Genomic DNA, 23,836 nt, shown 5'->3' on the forward strand with positions numbered 1-23,836 from the left:
TTTCTCAATTGCTCTTAGTTTTAGTGTAACGTCATCAAGAATGCATTCAAAAAGAATCCACTTCACAGTCATCTAACATATTTGTTGACGTGAATCTTCGTCCTGCGATCTGCTTTCCACTTATTCATAAGAATATGAAACATAAATAATGAATGGCTTCTGCTTTTATGTGCTTTTCTTTAGTTTGAGTACAGCTGTGACCAGTTCAATAAAATCTGCTTTGACAGAAAAAAATTGTGACTTTTGTGTGTAGTATATAAGCCTCCATAGCTCAGTGGTTAGAGCACTGGTCTTGTAAACCAGGGGTCGTGAGTTCGATCCTCACTGGGGGCTTTTTGGCTAGCTTTCTTTTATATATGGATTTTCTCAGAAATGACACACACTTACGTTATTGAAAATTTGTCAGTGTTTGTGCTAACTGGTGATAGCAAAGGAACATATTTGTATTTTGTCATCAAGTCTATAAGATACCTGTATGAATTTTCTACAAATTATGCCATTCAACTCAGTAACATTTCATTTAAAAAATCTAGTAATTTATTTCGTCCGATTAGGACGAAAACACTGCTTGTGTAATATTTAAAGTACAGAGGTCCTGCGTGTTAATACAATTTTAACCAGATTATATTAGAAATGGGATAACGGAAATACTAGTACACACATCCACCACCACTTTGATTGATTGATAACAACAGTTTTCAAAAACTTTCAACAATGAATTTAGCTCCATTAGCTCGTGAAAAAACAATAAATGATAAATTGCATTTGCAACGAAATCTCTTTTTTAGAATAAAGTGATAAAGCTTTCATACAACTTATCAAACTGACATTATATGTTGTTTTTAAAAATTATCAAAATAGTAAATATGGCCTTAAAGAATTTCAAACATAGAGCAAAAAAAGTTTTAAAAAGAAAGAAATTTAAACAGAAATAAAAACATGCAGCGTAAAATTTAATCAGAATGCATCGTCGGGAACCACAATCAATCTCCACGTTGATTACTATGTTTCCTATGTTAAGATTTTCAGGAGCATATTTTGGTGCCTTCGGATTCCAGGGAAACCCCACAAAGAAAGGCAAATCCTTATAAACTTCAGTTGCTTGAGTGGTTTTCAGCTAATCGTTCAGTTTTGCTTCCGATGACTACATTATCATAGTATATATGGATGATTTTATGGTAGGGTCACCATTTTTTTTATAAACTGTACTTATAATGTACTTATTCTTATAATGTAATAACTTAAAATGCAATTATATTTTAGGGCAAAACAAATTGCAAAACTATAAGCATTTTATTCCGCTTGACACAAATCTGAAATAAACTCCATTCAAGTACAATGTAACTGTGTCGAGTTGATAACTTCTCATTTTCAATTTTAGTGATTATCTCTTCACCTTGACCTTTCTTTGTTAACAGATAAACACTGGTACATAAAGTAGAAGATAAGCCAAACTTAATGCTATTAACAGTCTAATTTTTTTGAGTATGCGATATGTCAATTATATAATGCTCAGAATAAAAAAAACATGCACGACCCTTCCATTCCTATAACTTCAAAAGTATAATAGCTCGTGGTCACTTTACCTTTCCTTCAACAAGAAAACGTAGACCTTGTGTATTTTCTGACTTTCTAGGTGAAATTCATCTGAAGATCTCAAGATACATTATAATGCGATAGGTTTCCATTGTTTATATCAGTAGATCATTCATTTATAATAATGCTAATCTAAAAATGTTTCCGAAATTTTAAATATACAGAAATGATATATAACAAATTCTAAAAGACGTCGAGTCCAAACTCATTTGATCAATAACATATTCCGGCATACCTAGCTTTCTTAGAAGTTTTGTAACCAGTAACCAAAAAATAAGCAAATTACATTATATGTTTGTAACCGAAAGTAATTTTGCATTTGTACATTCCAATTCAGTTTCTATCAGATATTGAGCATTTAGAAAAAAAAACACATGAAAAATTCTCATTTAGACACCTTATCTTAACTTAAACTGCACTTCAAATTCTTGTGCAAGAGATTTACGTCCGACATAATTGTTTTGCGATCAAACTTTGGCAAGATATAATCCGTAGGCCAGGTTTGTTCCGTATGCAAGGTTTGTTTTGTATTTAAGGCTTTTTCTGTAGGCAAGGTTTGTTCTATATGCTTCCCGATTGCACGAGTCAACATCAATAAGAAAATGTCGGTCTTCATTTTACAAACACTTTTCGAAGACAGACAAATCCAAACCAAACGACAGTCAATTTATATTACTGTAATATTACAATGGAATATAAAAAAAAACTTTTCATCATTTCTGCATATATATATATATATATATATATATATATATATATATATATATATATATATATATATATATAATATATATATATGCTTTTAATTGATCAGTTGCATTGCATTTCGTTTCTACGCATTGGAGTTTCATTTACCTAAAGATGAGTTAGTGAAGGGGTATTTAGCTTTTCAACTACAAAATATTTTGGGGGGATTTGTTCTTAACGATATGTATCAACTTTTTTGTATTATGTTTTGTTCTATATTTTCTTTCATGGTACTTGTTACATCTTTTATTTGTTGCAAAATGCAAACAATGACATGAATTTATGGAATAAGAATGCATAATACATATATCCCTTGTTTTAAAAAATCCATTGACATAAATGTTCGACCAGCAGGCTGCATCTCACGCATAAATTATTGACATAAATGGTTTCTAGTTTTATGTGCTTTTCTTTAGTCAGATAAAAGCTGTTACCTGTTCAATGAAATATATGTCTTTTGAGAATAAAAAAAAATACGATGTTTTATTTGAATTAAGAGCCTCCATAGCTCAGTGGTTAGAGCACTGGTCTTGTAAACCAGGGGTCGTGAGTTCGATCCTCACTGGGGGCTGTATGGGCAAGTTGTTTTCCTAAAGTGAACATTCAGTAATGGAAAGCATTTTTGTATCCGAATGTGCATTCTAGGGGCCTAGACAAATAGGGTGCTAATGTTACTATTACTTTATAAAAGTATTTTTTAGCTATCCTCGAATTTACAATTTAAGGTCAGACGACACGTTCCTCAATTTTACATAACTTTTTTCCAGGAATTTGTTGATGGTTTACTTCTATTTTGACAAGCTTTAAGTTTTCTTGCAAAAAATTAGGGTACCTTACCAGGGATTTCTGCAAAATACTAGAGTATGCAATTTCCTATATAATCTTCTTGAAAATACACTTGAATTGCTGATATAAAAATAAATACATATACAGCACAGTAAAATTCACCATACTGGAACTCTATCTCTGCCGGAGCGGGGCTTTGAACTAACGACCTCTAAAACCTATACGCGTATGGCAGTGAGGCCACGGTTCTAACCACTCGTCCATCTAGACACATAAACACATCCAATTAAATTTTAATCATTTTTAAAAATAATTATAAAATTAATATTTTTTATTGGATCTCTTTATTACGATGAGATACAAAAAAGATTCTCGAGGAACGTCTCGTCTGACCTTAATGCAGTTAGTTTAGATGTGGGGAGGGTGGGGAGGGTGGGGAAAATATTCATAGTCACATGATCTTTCAGGCAGACATTAAGTTATTGCACATGCGCAGATTCACCACAAACTTCAATCGTAAAGAACTGTGTTTCTCCATACATTGAAGAGCGTTAGTACATATACTACGTTCTTATCAATAAAATATTTTACGATATTGTCAGAATTTTTTCTTTAAATATACATGTAGCTTATTATACGAAAAAAATTTGGTGTAGACTTATTTCTCAATGTCTTTTTAAATGGCACGAATAACTTTACAAAAGTCAAATAGCTACGCAGTGTCAATAAATGAAGAAGAAAAATTAAAAAGGCTTTTTTTTAATACAAAGAACAAAATAATAGAAGCAAGAACAAAGAGTACAAAAGAGTATATGTTGTTGAATTCAATCTTATGGATTGTTTTTGTTTTTATTTATTCATTTTTTGGTTATAAACAATTTGCCCCGACAATAACATGAACTTAACACAGAAAGATTAAACCTCATAATCCCCATAAAAGGTTGCCCTATTACTTTATAGCAAATTATTGATTGAAACAATCAAATTTCATTGACGATAATTGCTTCATTTTCGTTTGTAATGAAAAGGGCTATACAAGTTTTTAACCGGGTTTTCCGTAGGAAAAATCCGGTTATTAAAATGGTGAAAATGGCGGGCGGGCGGCTGCCAAAAGGGTACCCTCATTGTACGGATAACTCCTCCTACAGTTTTCAAGATAGGAAGTTGTTGTTTTGCAGATCAATTGTACATATATCAGAAGTGTGCATATTGCTAGGATTTTGATTTCCGATATTTTATGAAAAAAGTACCAGCTTTTGAACTTAGTCATTTTTTGGCAAAATATTGCATATAGGTTACCCTCATTGTACGGATAACCCCTCCTACAGTTTTCAAGATAAGATATTGTTGTTTTGCAGATTAATTGTACATATATCAGAGGTGTGCATATTGCTAGGATTTTGATTTCCAATAATTTATGAAAAAAATACCAGCTTTTGAACTTAGTCATTTTTTGGCAAAATATTGCATATAGGGTACCCTCATTGTACGGATAAGTCCTCCTACAGTTTTCAAGATAGGAAGTTGTTGTTTTGCAGATCAATTGTACATATATCAGAGGTGTGCATATTGCTAGAATTTTGATTTCCAATAATTTGTGAAAAATATACCAGCTTTTGAACTTAGTCATTTTTTGGCAAAATATTGCATATAGGGTACCCTCATTGTACGGATAACTCCTCTTACAGATTTCAAGATAGGAAGTTGTTCTTTTGCAGATCAATTGTACAAAGGGTATTTCAGAGATGTGCATATTGCTAGGATTTTGATTTCTGATATTTTATGAAAAAAATTACAGCTTTTGAACTTAATCACATTTTGGCAAAATATTGCATATAGGGGTATACCATTTCACTGGATATGGGACATGGATTATGGATAAAGTTCACATAAAAGAAAACCCGGTTTGCTGTCACATTGACAGCTTTTCACTTGTTTTTATTTGTACTAATAATGCTCCTCCTTATGGTAATAATGTATGCAATTTAACCAAACATAGGGATTTGAACATGTACTATTACGATTGGTACGATAGGACAATGAACTATCTTTAAAAACTGTGTCGTTTTGATAAATAAATGTCTATTTCTGAATGTTATCTTTGTACCTTAAACTTTTGTGTGTCAACAGATGCAGGCAATTATATGTTTGAACTTTGCAGTAGACGTTCACTCAAAATCAATGCAAATAACAAACGAAGTCATTGAAATAATTTCTTAAACACTTCCCCGACGTTTTTCTTTCCATTTTAGCAGGAAACGTATACAATCTTTTGTTTATCTTTATCATAATTGACATTTATATTCCCTGTTGAGATCTCTTCTACAGAACAGTGTGATGAGTGATGTAAAAAAAAATGCTTTCTTTACTTTACTTGTTTACTTGCTTTGTGTCAGCACTAGTAACCAAAAACATAATAAGGAAATCGAGAGTAGTGTTACAGTAGCAATTATTTTCATATTCCATGATTTCAATTTTCATAAAAAACTGTCAGTCAGCATTTACAAAATCATTATAAAGTCCCATTTAGTCAACTGACACATATTTTCTCAACTTGAACTGCACTTTATACGGTTGTGGCTGTAGATTTACCCCAGGCATCATTGTTCTGGGGTCAAATTTTGGTAAGGTTTCTCCTGTTGGCTTGCTGATTGTACAGGTCTGCATTAAATTAACCAGAAACAAGAAAGCTCTGTTCTTTCCAAACAATTCTCCTAGGCAGGATCGCTTACCGTATCCAAAAGGCATAAGTCTACAAAGATTGGAATATAATGTACATTATTATGTAATTTGAAAGTAACATAATGTAGACAGGTAAATTAATTGAAAAGCACTTGGTATAAAAACATTTGGAAAACTATTCTACAAAACAAAATTTTATCACAGCCAGAAAAAGAGTCTAGAAAAGAGGGTAATGAAGGTCAGAATTGGATGAAACTACACCAAATATATTTGTTATGTCGTCTTTCAAAAGAGTGTCGTGTTTTGTTTGAAAATATTTCTAAAATGTTAAAATGTTGGACTCGCCTTCTCCTGATTGGATGGGTCGCCGGTAGAAGGGATCCGGCCTCGTCCAAAAACCGCTCCGGCCTAAAGTTGAACGGATCGCCCCAATCATCACTATGGTTGATGGTCCACAAGTTCATGAGAATCTGTTTGAATTTATTTATTGTATTAAACTATGTAAAGCGATATTAAAAAAACAAAATTTGAATTTTTTCGCCAATTTTTAACCATTGTTTTGTTAATTTGATATCAGTTCTCTTTTTTTTTCTCGTTTGAAATAAGTTTCAAGATTGCATATGATTTAAAAATAGATGTAAAACGCTATTTCTTTACATCATAAGATCCTGATTTCGAATCAAGATTACTGGATTATTTGATTCATCAATTTACTGGATTATCCATATTAGGCAGTACCTAAAACATGTCTCACTTTGATTCATGGTAAAAAAAAATTATTAAACAATTACAGCTAGTACAGTTAGTTCCATCTTACTCTCGTTCCCTTTTTGACCAATTTTCCCCTGATGATACAGTCATCGTGGGTGAAGTGGGGACCTCCTAACGGTAAATTGGTCACAAACCGCATGGTTTCCAACAAAACAGCCTGACTGAAGGGACACTCTTTCCGATCTTTCACGTTGACCTCTTTTTCCCCAAAGACATGGTCAGTTTCCTGTTGGATCCTACGTTGTATATCAGGATGTTCCGCCAAAAGATGGACCAGTGACATGAAAGTTCCTCTTAATGTTAAAAATCCTAGAATGTTAGAATTATGTCATAATCAGTTAGACATTGATTTTGATCGCTGAAAAAGACAACTATATTTCATTTACTAAAAAAACAACAATAAACACATTTGGAAATGAATAGCCACATGATTCATCTCACATAAAATGTTAGGGGTTTCGTTTTTTGATATTTTTTGGCCTCAATACAACTTTTGGTCAGCAATTAAATTCACCACATGAAGGCAACTACCTAAAATCTACATATTAATTAAAAGAATTTACTGATACTTTGTAGATACGAATATGCATACTAACAAAGTACATGTAATTAGAGTATTATATATAATAACCTGCTCCAATAAGATTTACGATAATGCCCTTGACCTCGGCGTCTGTTATATTACAGCCATACTTTTCCGCGGCGTTTTTCAGTTCACAGTATATACCTTTCTCAATGTTATTTTCTGTCTGTAAAAAGCAGGAAAAGCTTCAGTTCATTATTCGATTATTATCGTATTGCCTATAGTAAATAATGTATAGATAAATTTGTTGTTTTTAACTATTTAACTTTTAAAGGAATTTGAACCCAGTAAAGAAAATTAATTTGCTTCGTAATACTGACTTTGGTTGAATAATTCTTATTGGAATTAAAATTGATACTGTGCAAATTAAATTTATACTTTAATAAACTCACTGTTATGAACTCACTAAATCACTGTTATAAACTCACTGTAAGTTTCTTTATGCTATCCATCATTCTATCTATTGATTGTATCACTAAAAACGGTTTCCTGGTGATGGGAAACGGCAAAAATCGCAGAAAGGGAAACATTTGAAAGGTTAGATCGAACAGGGGTAGGGCTATTTTGTTGGAGTTGTCATCCATTTCTTTAACGTGTCTTCGCAAATCTTCATCAGTTGTTCCAGAAACCTTGCAAAGAAATATATATGATAAGAGTTAAATTTGGACCCCATAATTCGCCATTTTTTAAGTGTTTCGGGTACAATAAAATGTTAACTAATTTTTTAGAAGAGTTGAGGTAAAATATATTTTTCATCTATTTATTTGCACTCACTGGCAGTATATGACGTCAGAACTGACGCCAATTCTATAATTCAATCAAAATCAGCCAAATAGTCCTTTATAATAGACTGATATTAATTAGATGAAAATTCACAATTATAAAAAAAGTTCGTAACCCATTGTGTGCATTCGACTTTGTGATCTGTCTTTAATTCCACTTCATGTCGCTAGCCGAGGAGCAGAGTTATGACCAGTGTTACCCAGGTGATCAATTTTGCCCCTGTGTCTTTTGTTTTATTATGAATTGTGTGTTGAATACATGTACAGTACCTTCATGTTTGTTTACATATAATATTTTCACAGGTACTTGTCATTATCTTATCATTTATTTATTTGTATGTTATCCTAAATTGTCATTGTAAAATATTATCAGTGATGAATTTATGTTGTTTGTAAGAATGTAACGATAAAGCAGAATTTTCAATTAGTTTCTTATGGGGAATTTTTCTGTTACTTTTTTTTTGGTAGCGATGTTATCATTGATGCCATAATGATATAATAGTTATACATAGTATATTCGAAGAACTTAAGCTTATTGAAGAATTATAAGAACTTTGCAATTTCGTTTCTTTGTTAGTACGATATGGAATATGCGGAAAAATTAATAGAATTCAAAATGATTATCGTGTATCTAGTGATAGACAGAAAGCCACTTTCTGTGAACTTATAGGAATATACATGTATAATTATAAATTCTTTCGTACGTATTAATTTTACCAATTACCAATGACGTCAAATCCTTCAACAGATGCGACTCCACCATAAAAACCGGATCTATGTCCCGTCCTTGGTTCTCTCCTATGTACTGCTTCGTATCCTTTAGAATGTGGGTTTCCTTCTCCATCGAATACATACCCTCGCCATAAATCTGCATGATTTGGCTAGCAACCTTGCGTCTTTTCGCCCATTCCTTACTGTACGATGCAAAAACTATATCTGTATCTTCCCCTACTATGTAATTTCCAAAAAACGTAGGCTCTCGGGAGGAAGTTACGGTGGCACTGGGTTCCTGGCCCATGACCTCTCGAATGACCTCGGGAGAGTTCAAGGACACGTAGGATTTCCCGAACACAGAGAACTGGAATATATCGCCGTATCTTTTAGTCCACTCGTACAAGGATAAGTGAAGACGATATTTGTCGACCTCAAACGTAACACCAAACAATGGAACCCCGCGCGGCCCGGAAAACTGACGTTGGTGTCTTTGGCCATATAAATAATAAAGGAGAGTTAATGCTAACAGAATAACCGGTATGAATTCCAGCATCACGAGGCACTGGTTTATCGGCCGGTTCTTTCAAATGAATGCTGAGATAACAGACTGAGTTCAGATGCTTTCAAGTGTGTCGTCGCGGCGTATGGTAAAATTTTGATTCGGCAAATAAGTGGAACAGATTTGAGCTGAATTGATTTTGAAACATATTGAAGTTCATTGTGATTATCACAAAATTATACCTACATTAAGGTCTTTTTAAATAAAATAACTAAATAAAACTCATTTAACAATGTATTTATATATTTTAGATTACTTCAGACATGTATAAGAATGATTAAATGTACATCAGTTCGTATTGAATTGAAACAACATTCCTCTCTCTCTCTCTCTCTCTCTCTCTCTCTCTCCAATCAAATTAAAAATAAACATGATGCTCATACAAATAAATCATAGATTTGCTCAATTGCAAAATTGAAAGGAAAACCATTTCCTTCAAACTAACTTCTCATTTGATTATCTAATATGCTTCTTAATGATTCCTCAATAACACAAACATGACGTTATATAAATAAAAAAGATCTTGAAGATGACAGCGAAGAAGATTAAGATTAAAATACAACAAAATATGCAATGTTACATGAGACTTATTTACATTTTACTATATGCTACGCATGATACGTGGTTGTGTCACCTTTTGTGCGAATGTAGGTCAACTTCAAGTACTAGTATATAAATGTTTTTTTTATCAGGGGAAGGCGTTATGTTTGCACTGCAGGTGCCATTTGCAACGAGGATTTTTTTTTTATTAATTTTTTTTTAAAGTTCAAATATAACTGATTTTCTTATTAAGCATATCTTTTATAAAAGATTAAGGGCTTTAGGCCTATGATTTGGAAATTCATATGTATTTTTTTTAAATAGACATCGCTTACGTTGTAATTAGCCTTTTACCCCATAGCCTTTTAATTCTAAATGGGTTTATTTTCTGTTCCTTTCTTGCTTCTTTCTAAATTATTCTCAATAGTAAAAATAATGATGAAGGTACTAAAGGTTTATTTACTTTTTCTGCATATATTCATCGACAAAATAACTTTATATATATATATATATATATATATATATATATATATATATATATATAAAGTTATTTATATATAAAGTATATATATATATATATATATATATATATATATATATATATATATATATATATATATATATATATATATATATATATATATATATATTTATGAACAGTATACAGTTTTAAACTGATGACCTCTAAGCATTTTTCACCGTAATGTTGCTAAAACACAATCCAACCGTCTCACATATTGGCGCCAGACAACAGGACATAAAGGTTCCAAAGAACTTCTGCATGCACCCCATGCATATCCCAAAGATCCTGAGGGAAGGGGTCACACACCATACCTGCTGGAACGTAATGAGGGCAAACTCGCATCCCCAGGCGAGGGCTAAACACATACCACAAAGTGTCGTCATCAACTTGTAGCAGCAATTCTTGCCACAATTGAAACAGGAGTAGCTGCAAAGCCAGACACAGTCGATGCTGTGAGCGCCATCTGGTTCCGCCAAAACATCTTCAAATGCAACCTGATAAAAGTTGACATGTTATATTGCTATCTATATAGGCATTTAATATATAAGAGTCAGTGTGATTGGTTGTTTTTTTTTCATACTTTATATATATGTATATCAATTCCGCTTGTGCTAACGTATAACACTTATCTTTGACGTCATAAATTGTCTTCTTACAATTAGTTTAGGTTTTGTTTATAAGCAAATTCATAGTAACTATATAATAGAAAGAAAATATATTGCTATATTTAATTTGCTTTAGAAGCAAAAAAAAACAAAACAAAAAACAAAAAAAAAACTAAAAATCGATCAATAATAAACGCACGATTAGGAATGGCCTGAACATAAACTGTTAACTATAAGTCAAACAAAATGAACGGATAGTAAATCATTCACCTTCCATATTTATGGAGGGTAATCGTGTTCAAAAATCCAGACATGCAAACTTATTATTTCCGAATATGTAATCGTGTTGGTGTGTGAGTCTGAGTATGAATATGTGTAATTCTGATCGTGCAACCTATAAAACTCAGGGATAAACACTTTAGAGTTAACCCCGCAGGCCTTCCATCTAATTTTTCCTACAGATGCTAATCGCAGCTGTCAAATGCTGTTGGTCATTTACATGTAACCTGCCACTATAATACACACTTTCCATCTGTAGTCTCTGCATTTGTATTTCCGTTTTCTGAAATATCATGGCTGACATGTTGCAAATCAACAAATGTAAAGTCTACAAGTTAGTCGAATTTTGACATGACCATATATGGAAACAGTGACGTCACCGATAGAAAAAGGCTAGCTGCAGGTAAAGGCATGACGTAATCGCCGGAATAGGGACGGAATAAATATGAAAAAATATATAAGGTAGGTCTATAATCATATTATCTCTGGATTTTTGGAAAATTATCGATAAGAAAAACAAAGAATTTAAAGTCATTGGTTTTGAAAATTTGATCATTATCAGACATAAGAAGCGACAACCCCTTTGAAAATAAATAAATAAAAATTCCAAAGACTAGGTTAAAGCAATATGAGCTGTATATTTTAGAATTTTATTTTGCTGAAAAAAAACCTGCTAGTATGATAGGTCTACATATAACTTATACTTTTTATGATAAATAAGGTTTGAAAAACTCATTAATTTCTGTCAAAGGAAATATTTCTTTTCTAAGGAATATATAGCAAATTTGTACAGGACAATAATTCAATTTTGCTCCAAATAAGGCTTCTTAACGACATTTTCCACAAAAATATGGCTAACAGAAATTCAAAACCCTTGATATTTTTGTCATTTTAGTAGAAAAGAACATTTAAGTAAAAAAAAATATCAACATGAAAAATGCAGCTCATATTGCTTCAACTGTGGTGAAATAAAAATGTGTATACATAAATTATTTTTAAAAATGTTTCATTTTACACTGTCGGCAATATATAGGGAAAAAAGCCTATCATGCAGGTGAAAATTGGCATTTTTTTTTTAAATTTCAAGCAGTTATTACGGGATATGGGCATGAAGTCCTGAATGTCGATTCAATACAGACTCACTTTGCGAAATTGGTTGATAAAAAAAAATCCGGAGAGCTATTGTATTAAGCTTTACAGCCACTTGTGAAGATGTACTGTTTGCCATAAAGCAACTACTTAATTTTGTAAAATTATCGTCAATACAGTATATACATGCATTTTAAAATATTTTATGATTTAAACTCTACCAGTTCATATACGATCAAATTCATCTGACCCACCCCGTTCCTTACTTTTAGAAATCCAATTTCCGAAGAAAAATCATAATTGCAAAAACAAAAACATACTAGTATATTATTTCTTTTTCTTCAAACCTTTCAATTTTTAACAAAACTTGGTGCTTTAATTAATAATTATAAAACTTCTTTTTATCTTTAACAGTTTTATATTGTTTTAATATTTATCTTTCACTTTCACAACAAAATCATTTTGATATTTTAAAAAAAGTATAGATACATGTATAGTTACATACTCAGTACATTTTTCCGCAAAAAATTACCAAATCTTTGCAGGTAGTTTATTCTCAATTATTCAGAAAAATAACAAGAGAAAAGCTGTCAATGTGACAGCAAACCGGGCTTTCTTTTGTGTGAACAGTATTCATAATCCATTTGTCAATCCTGAATTGATAAATACTACCTATCCAAAGAAATGGGGTACTCTATATGCAATGTTTTTGCCAAAATATTACTAAGTTCAACAGCTTATATTTTTTGATAAATTATCAGAAATCAAAATCCTAGCAATTTGCATACCTCTAAAATATGTAAAATTGATATGCAAAAGAACATTTTCATTTCTCGAAAACTGTACGAGGAGTTATCGGTACAATAAGGGTACCTTTTTTGCTGCCACTCGCCCGCCCGCCATTTTCACTATTTCAATAATCGAAAAACCCGGTTAATAATTCTCTCTAAAAATTCTTAGAATTCAGATGCAATGGAGCTACATGGGACCTCACGGCGGTCTCAGAATCTCATGCCGCTCAAAATATATTTACCCCCTTAGGAAATTTCTTGATCCGTCTCATTTTTAGAAAAGAGTACGCATTAATTTATATTCCAGTTTAAATTACATGTCAAATTATTTTAGAGAAATAAGATATTAGGCATTTCTTTTTAACCATTATCGTATAATATCATGAGAATTACCTGTATATTACAAAAATTAGCGCATTCGTCACATCGGCGACGATTTTTATATGCACGACCCTCTTCCTGTTTGGTCCAGTTTCAATCATACCTCAGATTTTTTTCTAAAAATAATACAGGACATTTTCGATAGAAAAAGTGTCGTTCATTTAAAGCTTATTGCAACAATTAAGCTGCATATTATGTTTATTTTTCATCCATTCCGGCGATTACGGCATGCCGTTCCCCGCAGCAAGGCAGTCGCCATACAAGGTCATGTCAAAATTCGACAAACTTGTAGACTTTACATTTGTCAATGTGTATCATGTCAGATGTGCTATTGCCGAGCCTGAAGGTACAAATGCAGAAACTACGGATTGAAAGTGTGCATAGTTGAATGTTTAATTAACTGATGAAAGTAATAAAGCTGCAAATTGTGCATCATGCGAAGGAACTGAGTCAAATCTTACACGTGTTTATGCCCGAGTTCTACAAGTTACACGGTCAGAATTACACCTATTCATACTCAGACTCACACACCAACACGATTACATATTCGGACTTACAAGTTTACATGTCTGGATTTTTGAACACGATTACCCTAGCTCCATACATATTTGCCCTGTGGCCGTCTTACCTTTACGTGGGAGTTGATTCCGTTGGGGTCACGGTCCACCATGTCCAGTTCCTTCTGTTCTTGGGCCATCGTCCTTATTTAATACTATAGTACTAAACCTTTTGTGTTAAACTAAACACTTCTTTTCCAATTACCTCCTGGTAAGCAAACTAATTTAAACCCAAGTCTCCTAGTTTTAAAAGAAACCCGACTTGTCCAAATGCCTTTTAGCAATCAAAATGATTCAAATTAGAATATATCTCTGTTTTTTTTTTGTTCTTTTGTGTTTTTTTTTTTTGTTCTTCTTTCATCGAAAAAAAATATCTTTGTTTTCGTGACAGTCCTATCAAATAAAGATAAAAGGATGGTTGTCATGAAATTTGTGCATACTTTCATTGTATCAAATGTTATTCCATTTGCAATCTTTTTTAGAGCTCAGATATATGCTAACATAAGTGGGGTTTTTTTTGTTAGTAAATATGAATACACTTACAATTCTATCGATGACTTTGCAAAACATTTCTTTGATGTTCCTTTTAAAAGATTTTTTTTGGTATATCAGATGTGTTTTAAATTTGTGTTAAAGATACATTCACTTACGGTGCCGTTTATAAATAAATCTACATATACACCTTCATAAACGTCATTCTGTTACAGCAAGCGCCATTATGATAATTTTTATTTAAAATACAAAAGAAAATTTGGCAATCAGTAAGTAATGGTGTTTGATCACAAAGATGTACCATTTCAGCGCTTTGGTACGATTGTATAAAGTGAGAATGTTTTGGTTTGGTTTGGTACTAAGGAGTAGCATAGCCATTATGAAAGTACTTAGAATCAGTACTTTAAAGCCATTCAGTTAATACGTGTAAGATTTAATTATCAGTAATGATAAATTTTACAGTGTTAGACTAACAAATCTTGTATAAATTACTTATTATACTGAGTAGTTAACTAAAAGTCTTGAAATTTTTAGAATTTATAACTCGCTGTTTCACTTAAATAAAAAAAGTCACAGAATATTTCATTTTTAAGAATTGCCTTCTTCTTAATTCTCGCCAGCCGTTCGTTCAATGGCATGGTAAAAAACACAAAGTTTATATAACAACAAGTTTACAACGTCGAAAGTGTGAAGCTAGCTATTCTTTTATATTATTTAAAAATTTGAACCTTTCAAATTGCAAAAATACTCAGGCCTTCCACTACATCGAGATACGGGGCCAACATTACAGTGTTTCATTGTCACGTGGTTTTACATTTATTACAGCCCCTATATCGATAACGTATCAGCAATGCCGCTAGACGAATACTACAGAATCACATGCATCAACCCTCTGCATATAATTTAAAGTGATATTTCAACATTATAATGGGCAATTACACCGATCCTGACGAAATGATCATGAAAATATCAAATAAAACACAAATTATACATTCTCATCAATATTTTATTATTAAATAAAACAACAAATAGTTTGGTAAATATATTTTATTTAAACAAAAAAAATTGTAAGTAAACACAACAACAACATGATAAGGAATAATTATTATAGTTAATGTCATTTTTATGGCAATTCGCAGTGTTTAACTACAATAATACCGTAAAGCTCCCCAGTTACTGCAGTTATTACCCAAATCTCAGAATGTTATAATTATGATAAACTCATATACCTAATGCATGTATACAGTAATATATTAAATTCTGATCCTCAAACAAAGTAACAAATGAATACTCGAAGAAGTTATAGCATAAGTACATGTATCTGTACTCAATCAATTTGGGGAGGGGGGGGGGGGGGTAATGAGAGATTTAGAACTAGCCTATAAAAATTCATACCTCATTTTCTTGTATCTATGGGATTTTATACTTTTTTTTACAAAAACATTATTTGTAGTTCACATGCATAAACGTGAAAGCCATTTCATTGGAAACAGTACGAATTCAATTGCTCATTACTCTGGGAAAATTGCACTGTTTTCGTTGACAATTGTCCAAAATGATGACATTTTGATATTTGTCCACATAATGAAAGATGACGTCATATATCACATGTAAGTGTGTATCTTTACAAAATCTACATTAGTTATTATTATTTTTTTTTAATAATGGACTTAAATAGCCAATGACAAAAATAAACTGAAAACCTTTATAAAATGGGATTCAAATGGATAAAGAGTAATGGTCAATTCTAATCCAACATTTTGACGTCATCCGGGGGAGTATGTTGAATTACCATTACCGAAATTATTCGGAAAGTTGTCCACCTCTCCCTCGGGAGCTGTTCTGGTATCCAAGTCTTTTTCCGAGTAGTATTTGACACCGACTGGCCTAAAAGGATTGGATTCCTCTTTTTGAAATTGGTTTTCAAATCTTGTTATCCATATAAAGGATTCCGACTTCAATCCTGTAATTATTCAGTTTTTTGTTCATTTTTAAAACAGATTTATTGTAATGAAGAGAATTTGATAAAGAATGAAATGTGAGTTTTAAGACATTCTTTTCCCCCATCTTAAAGTTAAATCCGCTATTGAGCAAAACTTCTTACAAAAAGTTTTGCTCATTTGCGGTTTTAATTTTTAAATCGCAATGGATAACTTAGGACTGTGCTTTCACGATTCGTAGATGAATACATATTTATCGATCTGAGATGAAATTCATTCTGCCGTAATATTTTGCATGCATTTTTTTTTGGGGGGGGGGGTATATGTGGGGATGTTATTTTACAAAATGCACTTTAAAACGTATACTTTAAATATTCATGCGTTAATTTATTTTTTTCATTATCTACTCTAAAAATTCACACGATACTACAAATAATTCAAATAGATATTTCATATCCATTGATGTATGTATTAAAAACAAGAACGTCAAATCGCTATAATAATTACTGGTATTATGGATTCACTTAAGCAAATTCTCACCTCTGTATTTCGGAGTATTTCTTCCAAAAAAGTAGAGAGCACCATACAGAAGCCCGGACAGGACCGCCAACACCGTGCAGAAAGTCAGGAAACTGGGCGGGCCCGAGGCCACAAACAGCTGGAATTAAGATTTGGTATTTTGATATTTATATTTTTCAGTGTCTTTGTCTGTGATAACACTACGAGGGTTGTCCCAAAATAGCGTAGACAAGTGGCGTTATTCAGTTAATCGAAGACAAAGGAAGTTGAAATTTGTTCCACAAATGGTTCAAGAAATTTGCATTCAAATAATGTTTTAAAATCAAATATTGTTTGAGATTAAATTAGTGAAATGAAAGCACGATTCGATTTTGTATTATAGATTCCAAGAAATTCAAATGACGTATTGTTTGTGGACAATTAAACGAAATTTTCTTGATTAAAAGAAATTAAAATCACATGAATATGTCAATTCAATCGTACAATTCCTGAAATTTATATAAATATAAGTAATATAAGGAATCATTTTTGACATTATGAGGTGATAATTTCGGTCAAAGCGTAATCAAATCTATCATAAAGCCCTTCAGGCTTTATTGTATTTGCAATTGATTTCTCAATTTAAACCACATTCAATTCAATACTTTGATTGTTTAAGATGTTTGAACGTTATTAGTGAAGACAAGCAAACTCAGATCACCACAATTTCAGGGAGGTTTAATGAATATCGAACGTTTTGAAATATAGCGTATATTGGCTTATCGAGAATTCGGTATAAGAGTTTTACACGGTATATTCACCAACAGATTTATTAGATAAATTTATTAGATAAATTCAAAATTTACAACATGACAGAAGTGCAACTGTTACTGAAAAAATCGTCAGCAATTGATGACAGCTCGATCATTGCATGTACGTGGGCGCCACATGTACGTTAATATAAATTGAAGAAACAAATTTATGCCAGCATTTTTTAATACAACTGGTCGCCGTAAAAACATAAATTTCTCTATGAAAGAAAAATCCCATAGTCTATAAACGTTAATTGGTTGGAAGAAAATTTCGGTCCTTAGGGAATTTCGATCTTCGGCGAAAAAGAAAATCAAGATTGGCATAAGACAAAATAAATCTGATAAGGAGTAGGGGTTTATGCATCGGTTTACTATTTTATTTTATTCCCCTGAATCCCTTATCTAATGTGAAAACAATCCCCGATAGCATGCATGCATTTACATTTCACTGAATGGCAAGGATTGATAATTCCATCTATGAAACTATTTTTATATCTCATGTAAAAAATATGACATCCAATCTCAATAATAAAAGATAAACGCAACTATATAAACCATTCAGTGACTTTTGTAATTGCTCTCGGTAATAACCCATTTTATAAGGCTTCGTAGTTTGTCGGTTTACGGTTTATAACAAAAGGGCTCCTCTCCTCTCTCTCTCTCTCTCTCTCTCTCCTCTCTCTCTCTCTCTCTGCTTCTCTCATTCTCTTTTGAGAAGTGGACAGGCATACATGTAGTCCACTTCTCAAAAGAGAATCTCCCCCCCCCCTCTCTCTCTCTCTCTCATTACTTACATTTCCTACGATGACCGGACAGAGAGTTTCACCCAGCGCCGCACTGACGACCAGACAGGACGCTATAGGGGCTGTTCACCATATACAAAAAAAAAAAATTCCACAAAAACTGTTATATACATGTAACATTATAAATGCTGCAACAATTGTCAAAGAACTTTGACGTACTGACTCCTCATATATTTTTTATGTAGTAACCATTTTTTTTAACATTTTGTTTTCGGTTATGTATACTCAACTCACCATTGATGTCAATAAATAATTCTGTAAGTGACATAATTGTAGGTGACATGCTGCTCAGGAACAAGCCCAGTACGCATGTGCCAAAGTACGCTATAGCATGGTTGCCGCGAAATATAAGTGTGATGAAAAGAGCAACGATGCAACCCACCTAGAACAGATGAAAAAAAAATGAATTCATTTCCAGGCATGCATGATTACCTTAAATATTCAAATATCTTTTTGTTTCATTATATCTCTTCTACCCCATGATCCAATTTCTCAGTCAAGCCAAAAACGAAAAGGAAACACGTGTTTTTAAAGTACTATACTAATTGGTGGCAAGTATCATTATCTCTGCCTAATTTTATTTATATAGTTGAAATTGTTAAAGATACTTGTATTATACGATTTGCCCTTTTATGCTTTGAACAATTTAAAAATTGTTTAACACACACAAAAAGTCAATCGACAAGCTGGTTACATTAAATGTGAATACATCAATTGATTATCGTTATCATCAGAGAGCTTTGTATTCATATCGACCTTCACACATTGTTAAAAAATTCCTTGATTGTGAAGTAAACATGTTGATTATGTTATGAATTTGACCTTCGGAAAAAAAAATCCATGCTAAAATTTTTGTGTGGGCAATTGTTTCTAGAGTTACTTATACGCCAGACTGAGCGTGTTTTTAATTTTTCTAGTACATCCTAACGGTTAGAGATGTTGTTAAACATACTAATAAAATAAGAACCATGCGCGGATCCGGAACATTTTCCGGGGGGGGGGAGGGAGCGGAGGATAACCTTGTTTTTCGGGGAAGGGGGGGGGGTGGTCCGAACAAAACCTATTTTCGATAATTTTACTATGTAAATTTCAGAAATTTGAATCCCCCCCCCCCCCCGCGCATGAATTGCTGCCGAATAAAACAAAAGCAAAACAATTACTATTAAGAGACTTCACAACCAAAATTGGTTTACTAATAGTAAAAAAAACCATACTTTTCCAAGACGCTTTTGTTTAAAATACACGTACATGCAAATTTGATTTCAATATAGCCAACGTGTATTACATAAAACACATGAGGTCTTTGTGGATTATTAGGCTATACCAAGTTAATTCTACGTTTAACGCAACCCGCGCACGTATGTTAAGAAGAACAAGAAAGAACAAACAAATCCCTATTTTAATTTGAACCTTTTCAAGTTTGAATTTACTAAAATACAGTAACTGCAATCTGTAGAAATTCGGAATGTTTAAAACACATTATGGACTATAAATCAGATACTCAATGGGATTATAAGAAAAGAGGTAAATAAATCTATATGTAGCTTGAATACTTACGGTGTTTGTACAGTGTAAATTTATGTAAATAAATAAAAATCATTTGTTTTGAAAATTTTGTTTGTTTTTATTTTTATCGCCTTTCTTCGTAGGTTTCGTATTTTGAAATGACGTTAAACGCAGAATTAACTTACGGCGGACTTGCTCGAAGATAAAAGTTTACCTGGTACGATTACATAACGTTTGTTTACAGGTATATTTGCGAAAACTATGTACCGGGAAATATTCGCTCATTTTTTATTTTCGCCCCTTTCGCCCACGTTATCAGCGGGCGAATTTAAGGCTTGGCGGATTCCGTCCTTGCAAATAATATCTCGTTTAATTAACACAATTGCATATGGACGAATTCAAGATGAGACGAAACCATTTGCAAGCGTAGAAGGGCGAAAATAACACGAGGCGAAAATAACCCTTTATACAGTAGATAGATAATATTTACCAGGTTACAGGACAACATAAAGGCGGCGGTGAGTCTTGTGGCACAGGGTATGGCTATCAGACGACCCAGAGCGAAGGTCCCCTGTAAAAATAAGATTATGTTCAAATATTATTGAAAAAGTTTTTTTGTTCCATGTACGATTTCATCATTCGGAGAATATTACAAACATTTTTGAGATATATAATACACCATTAGGATAACTTTAGTTTTAACTGCAAGTTTTGTTAATACATGTAAATGGGATTTTTGTAGCCAAATTGAGTTTGTGTTAAATAAGAAATATATGGACCTCAAAGGTCTTTGAAGTTAGTTGCATAATTCATGCAGCTTTATCTACCCAATATATACTCATATAAACGGGGTTGGAACATTTACGCTTTCAATTAACCGTTCTGCTTTGTGTTTCCACAAATGTAGAATAAGATGTCCGTGTAGATGAAGTGACTAGCTGTTAATCATTAATAATTGCTCTCACCCAGAAGCAAGCGTTGAGATAGGCGCCTTCTCCCTTTCGTAAACCGTTGACGTTTTTCACGGCGAATGAATATATGTAGTCTGCATACGAGGACTAAAACCAGGGACATACCGTAAGTTTAACTCTTAATACATGTACTAATATTGATTTAAAATACAGTTATAGATGAATATGATAATACATAATATACAAAATGAATACTTTTCCTCTTTTTTGATTGATTGATTTTCAAATTGACCTCTTTTATTCTTTTGAGTAAGTGAGTACATGTACCTGTAAGTTATATACGTTTTACCTGTGTGACCTGAACATAGGTAGTAAAATTTTACCTGTAAACCATCGTAGAGGAATAAAGAAGCCGATGTGATCAAGATAATGACTACTATTTCCCTGGTACCGAAGCAGAAACAGTGAGTTTGTCCACTTATATCTCTGAGATCTAAAATAAAGACACCAGTCAAGTGAAAAATTATGTTCATGATAGAACCATTTTAACAAGACCTTGGACTTTCAGTAGGACGTAGCTACCTATTTCTTGCGTCAAAACAAGTTTAAAATGACGCTGTTTCCAGCGAAATATACACCGATTGCATAGTCTTAGCTCAAAAGCCAGACAAATCTTGTTGATTTCAAAGAGCCATGGCTGAGCAGCCAGCAATGAAATAGACAGGCATACGTCACATTGCTGTTTGACACTACTACCCAAAGTCCAAGCTCTGGTTAAAATGTTCTAAACAAAACTGTCCCAGTTGTAAGCTGTTGAACGATATATATAGCAATATGAATTTGCAGGAGGCAAAATTCTCGTAATGTGTTAAATATGACAGGTCACTGACATTTTACTGGTATATCATTATCCCTATTCATTATACAAACAGTCATTAAGGCATATTTCAATAAACATTCTACCTTATTATAATGAATTTGTACAAATAGTGATATTTTTATTCCTACCTTGTTCTGACGATGCCTCGCGCACTGACGTCATACTGGCTGACTGTGAGACCGTGACGCCCGAGAAGATGATTCGCTTCTTCTCCAGAATCACCACTACTATGACGATAGCTGTAAAAAGAAACTGTCCGCACCCAGCGTGTTATTACAGTACTAAGATTATAGGCTATCATGTTAATATTCAGACACAATGCGTGCAGTTGTATGTTGCGCAGAAAATGCGTAAGCATCTACTCAATTGGTGGAATTTCATATACAAACATAGGTAATCACAGATTACAAAGCTCACCGAGACGAGACATCACCCTTATGAGACTTCACCTTTATGAGACCTTTATCATATTAAATGAAAATCATACTTTATGATCTTGGATATTCATGGATTCTGTTTTGACATAATATATATATTATCTGTTAAAAAATTGTATGATAATCATATGTTCATATGTTAATCAATACAATAATATAAAATTAAATATTGCATCCTATCATATTTACAACATATATCATATAATACAATAAAATACCATAATAAACAATGATGAGATATGATATTGTAATGTATGATATGACATTGTATTGTGTTATACGTTATTGTATTTGATCAAATAATACAATATCATAATATATAAAACAATATGGTATAATATTACAGTATCATATTACAAAATACATCATAACATTGAAACACATGATATTATATTGTATAATATAGCATGATATTGTATGATACTGTATCATTTTTGATACATAATATGATATTGTATCATATGGTACAATATTATTTGATACAACATTGTATCATATCAAATGATACAATATTATGTGATAAAGTAAAATATTATATAATACAATATTATATTATACATATTGTATCATATGATACTATAATATATTTTACAATATCATACAATACAATTTCATGTGATGTGATAATATATCATATTATAAACCAATATTATATTATGCAATATCGTATGATACGATGTTATATAATATAACAGTATCATATTATACAATTTCATGTGATATAATTCTTTTTTTACAGAAACTTATATCATATTATACAAATTCGTATGATACAATATTATAGAATATACAATATAGTATCATAGGAGACAATATTATATTTTGCAATATCTTATGTAATAGTATCATGTGATTAAATAATAAATTAATAACACAATATAATATTATACAATATTGAATCATAATATACAATACTATACATAACGATATCATTATACAATATCATAACATAAAATATCACAAAAATTTATACAATATCATATCGAATCATATAACTTTTTATAATATTACATATGATATTATATTGTATCATATTAAACAATATTGTTTCATACCATACAATACTATATCATAGGAATTATGTTATATCATTTATCAACAAACACATCTATCTATCGAGCAGGTTTGAGTGAGGTAGAAGATTTCTTTAGCATCCTTGATAATGGAGATCAGGCTCTGCATCTGAAGCAACCTCTGCGTTTCATTTATAATATAGTTAAATCAACTATGCAAGCTATCATCTATAAAACATGTGACCTGTTCCAAAAAAACTAAACCTCATCCAGCATCTGAAACCTATGGCTCATATTCAGCATTCAAGCATGTCAGGTGCATCAGTATACATAAGACGCATCTCCATGCAAGTTTGGTGAAGTTCAGACCAGTAATAACTAAGATATCATCATCAGAGGGCACTAGCAATTAAAACCTTAACCTGCTCAAGCATCCGCAACCTATGGCTCAGATTCAACATCCATGTCTTTCAGGTGCATCTGTATCATAAGACACACCATCCATTCAAGTTTGGTGAAGTTAGGACCTGTAATAACTAAGATATATTTTTTAGCATCC

At 32.2% G+C, this 23,836-nt stretch overlaps 2 protein-coding genes and 2 non-coding genes across 5 annotated transcripts in view; 2 read left to right on the forward strand and 2 right to left on the reverse strand.

Annotated features, from left to right (window-relative positions):
• The first annotated feature begins 260 nt into the window (after positions 1–260).
• Positions 261–333, forward strand: Trnat-ugu (transfer RNA threonine (anticodon UGU)). Its single transcript has one exon. It is a non-coding gene; the product is annotated as a tRNA-Thr (tRNA).
• Positions 334–2,841: 2,508 nt separating this feature from the next.
• Trnat-ugu (transfer RNA threonine (anticodon UGU)) lies at positions 2,842–2,914 on the forward strand. Its single transcript has one exon. It is a non-coding gene; the product is annotated as a tRNA-Thr (tRNA).
• A 2,155-nt stretch (positions 2,915–5,069) lies between these two features.
• On the reverse strand, positions 5,070–9,244 carry LOC128160333 (cytochrome P450 2D3-like). Its single transcript, XM_052823636.1, has 6 exons — positions 8,672–9,244; positions 7,594–7,794; positions 7,214–7,331; positions 6,629–6,891; positions 6,157–6,281; positions 5,070–5,881 (listed from the first exon to the last, which is right to left on the reverse strand). The coding sequence occupies exons 1-6, from the start codon at positions 9,212–9,214 to the stop codon at positions 5,656–5,658; spliced, it is 1,476 nt and encodes a 491-aa protein (XP_052679596.1). The 5' UTR covers positions 9,215–9,244; the 3' UTR covers positions 5,070–5,655.
• Positions 9,245–10,422: 1,178 nt separating this feature from the next.
• The window catches only part of LOC128160331 (major facilitator superfamily domain-containing protein 4A-like), a 30,233-nt gene continuing 16,819 nt past the window's right edge, over positions 10,423–23,836 (reverse strand). The window contains exons 4-11 of one of the 2 annotated variants that reach the window (XM_052823634.1): positions 21,956–22,079; positions 21,331–21,440; positions 21,002–21,094; positions 20,527–20,607; positions 18,765–18,912; positions 18,522–18,592; positions 16,958–17,075; positions 15,993–16,440 (exon numbers count right to left, since the gene is read on the reverse strand). In XM_052823634.1, coding sequence (XP_052679594.1) covers positions 16,244–16,440; positions 16,958–17,075; positions 18,522–18,592; positions 18,765–18,912; positions 20,527–20,607; positions 21,002–21,094; positions 21,331–21,440; positions 21,956–22,079 — 942 coding nt within the window. In that variant the 3' untranslated portion in view covers positions 15,993–16,243. Of the gene's footprint in view, positions 10,778–15,992; positions 16,441–16,957; positions 17,076–18,521; positions 18,593–18,764; positions 18,913–20,526; positions 20,608–21,001; positions 21,095–21,330; positions 21,441–21,955; positions 22,080–23,836 lie in introns of those variants that run through there. The other variant, XM_052823635.1, reaches the window with a different exon arrangement.

Source organism: Crassostrea angulata, chromosome 8 (assembly GCF_025612915.1).
Source record: "Crassostrea angulata isolate pt1a10 chromosome 8, ASM2561291v2, whole genome shotgun sequence".
Taxonomy (NCBI): Eukaryota; Metazoa; Mollusca; class Bivalvia; order Ostreida; family Ostreidae; genus Magallana; species Magallana angulata.

Coding starts and splice junctions, on each gene's coding strand:
- LOC128160333 (XM_052823636.1), bottom strand. CDS start 9,214: ATGCTGGAATTCATACCGGTTATTCTGTTAGCATTAACTCTCCTTTAT. Junction 6,892..7,213: donor CGTAAATCTTATTGGAGCAG/GTTATTATATAT, acceptor CTAACATTCTAG/GATTTTTAACATTAAGAGGA. Junction 6,282..6,628: donor TGGTCAAAAAGGGAACGAGA/GTAAGATGGAAC, acceptor AAATTCAAACAG/ATTCTCATGAACTTGTGGAC.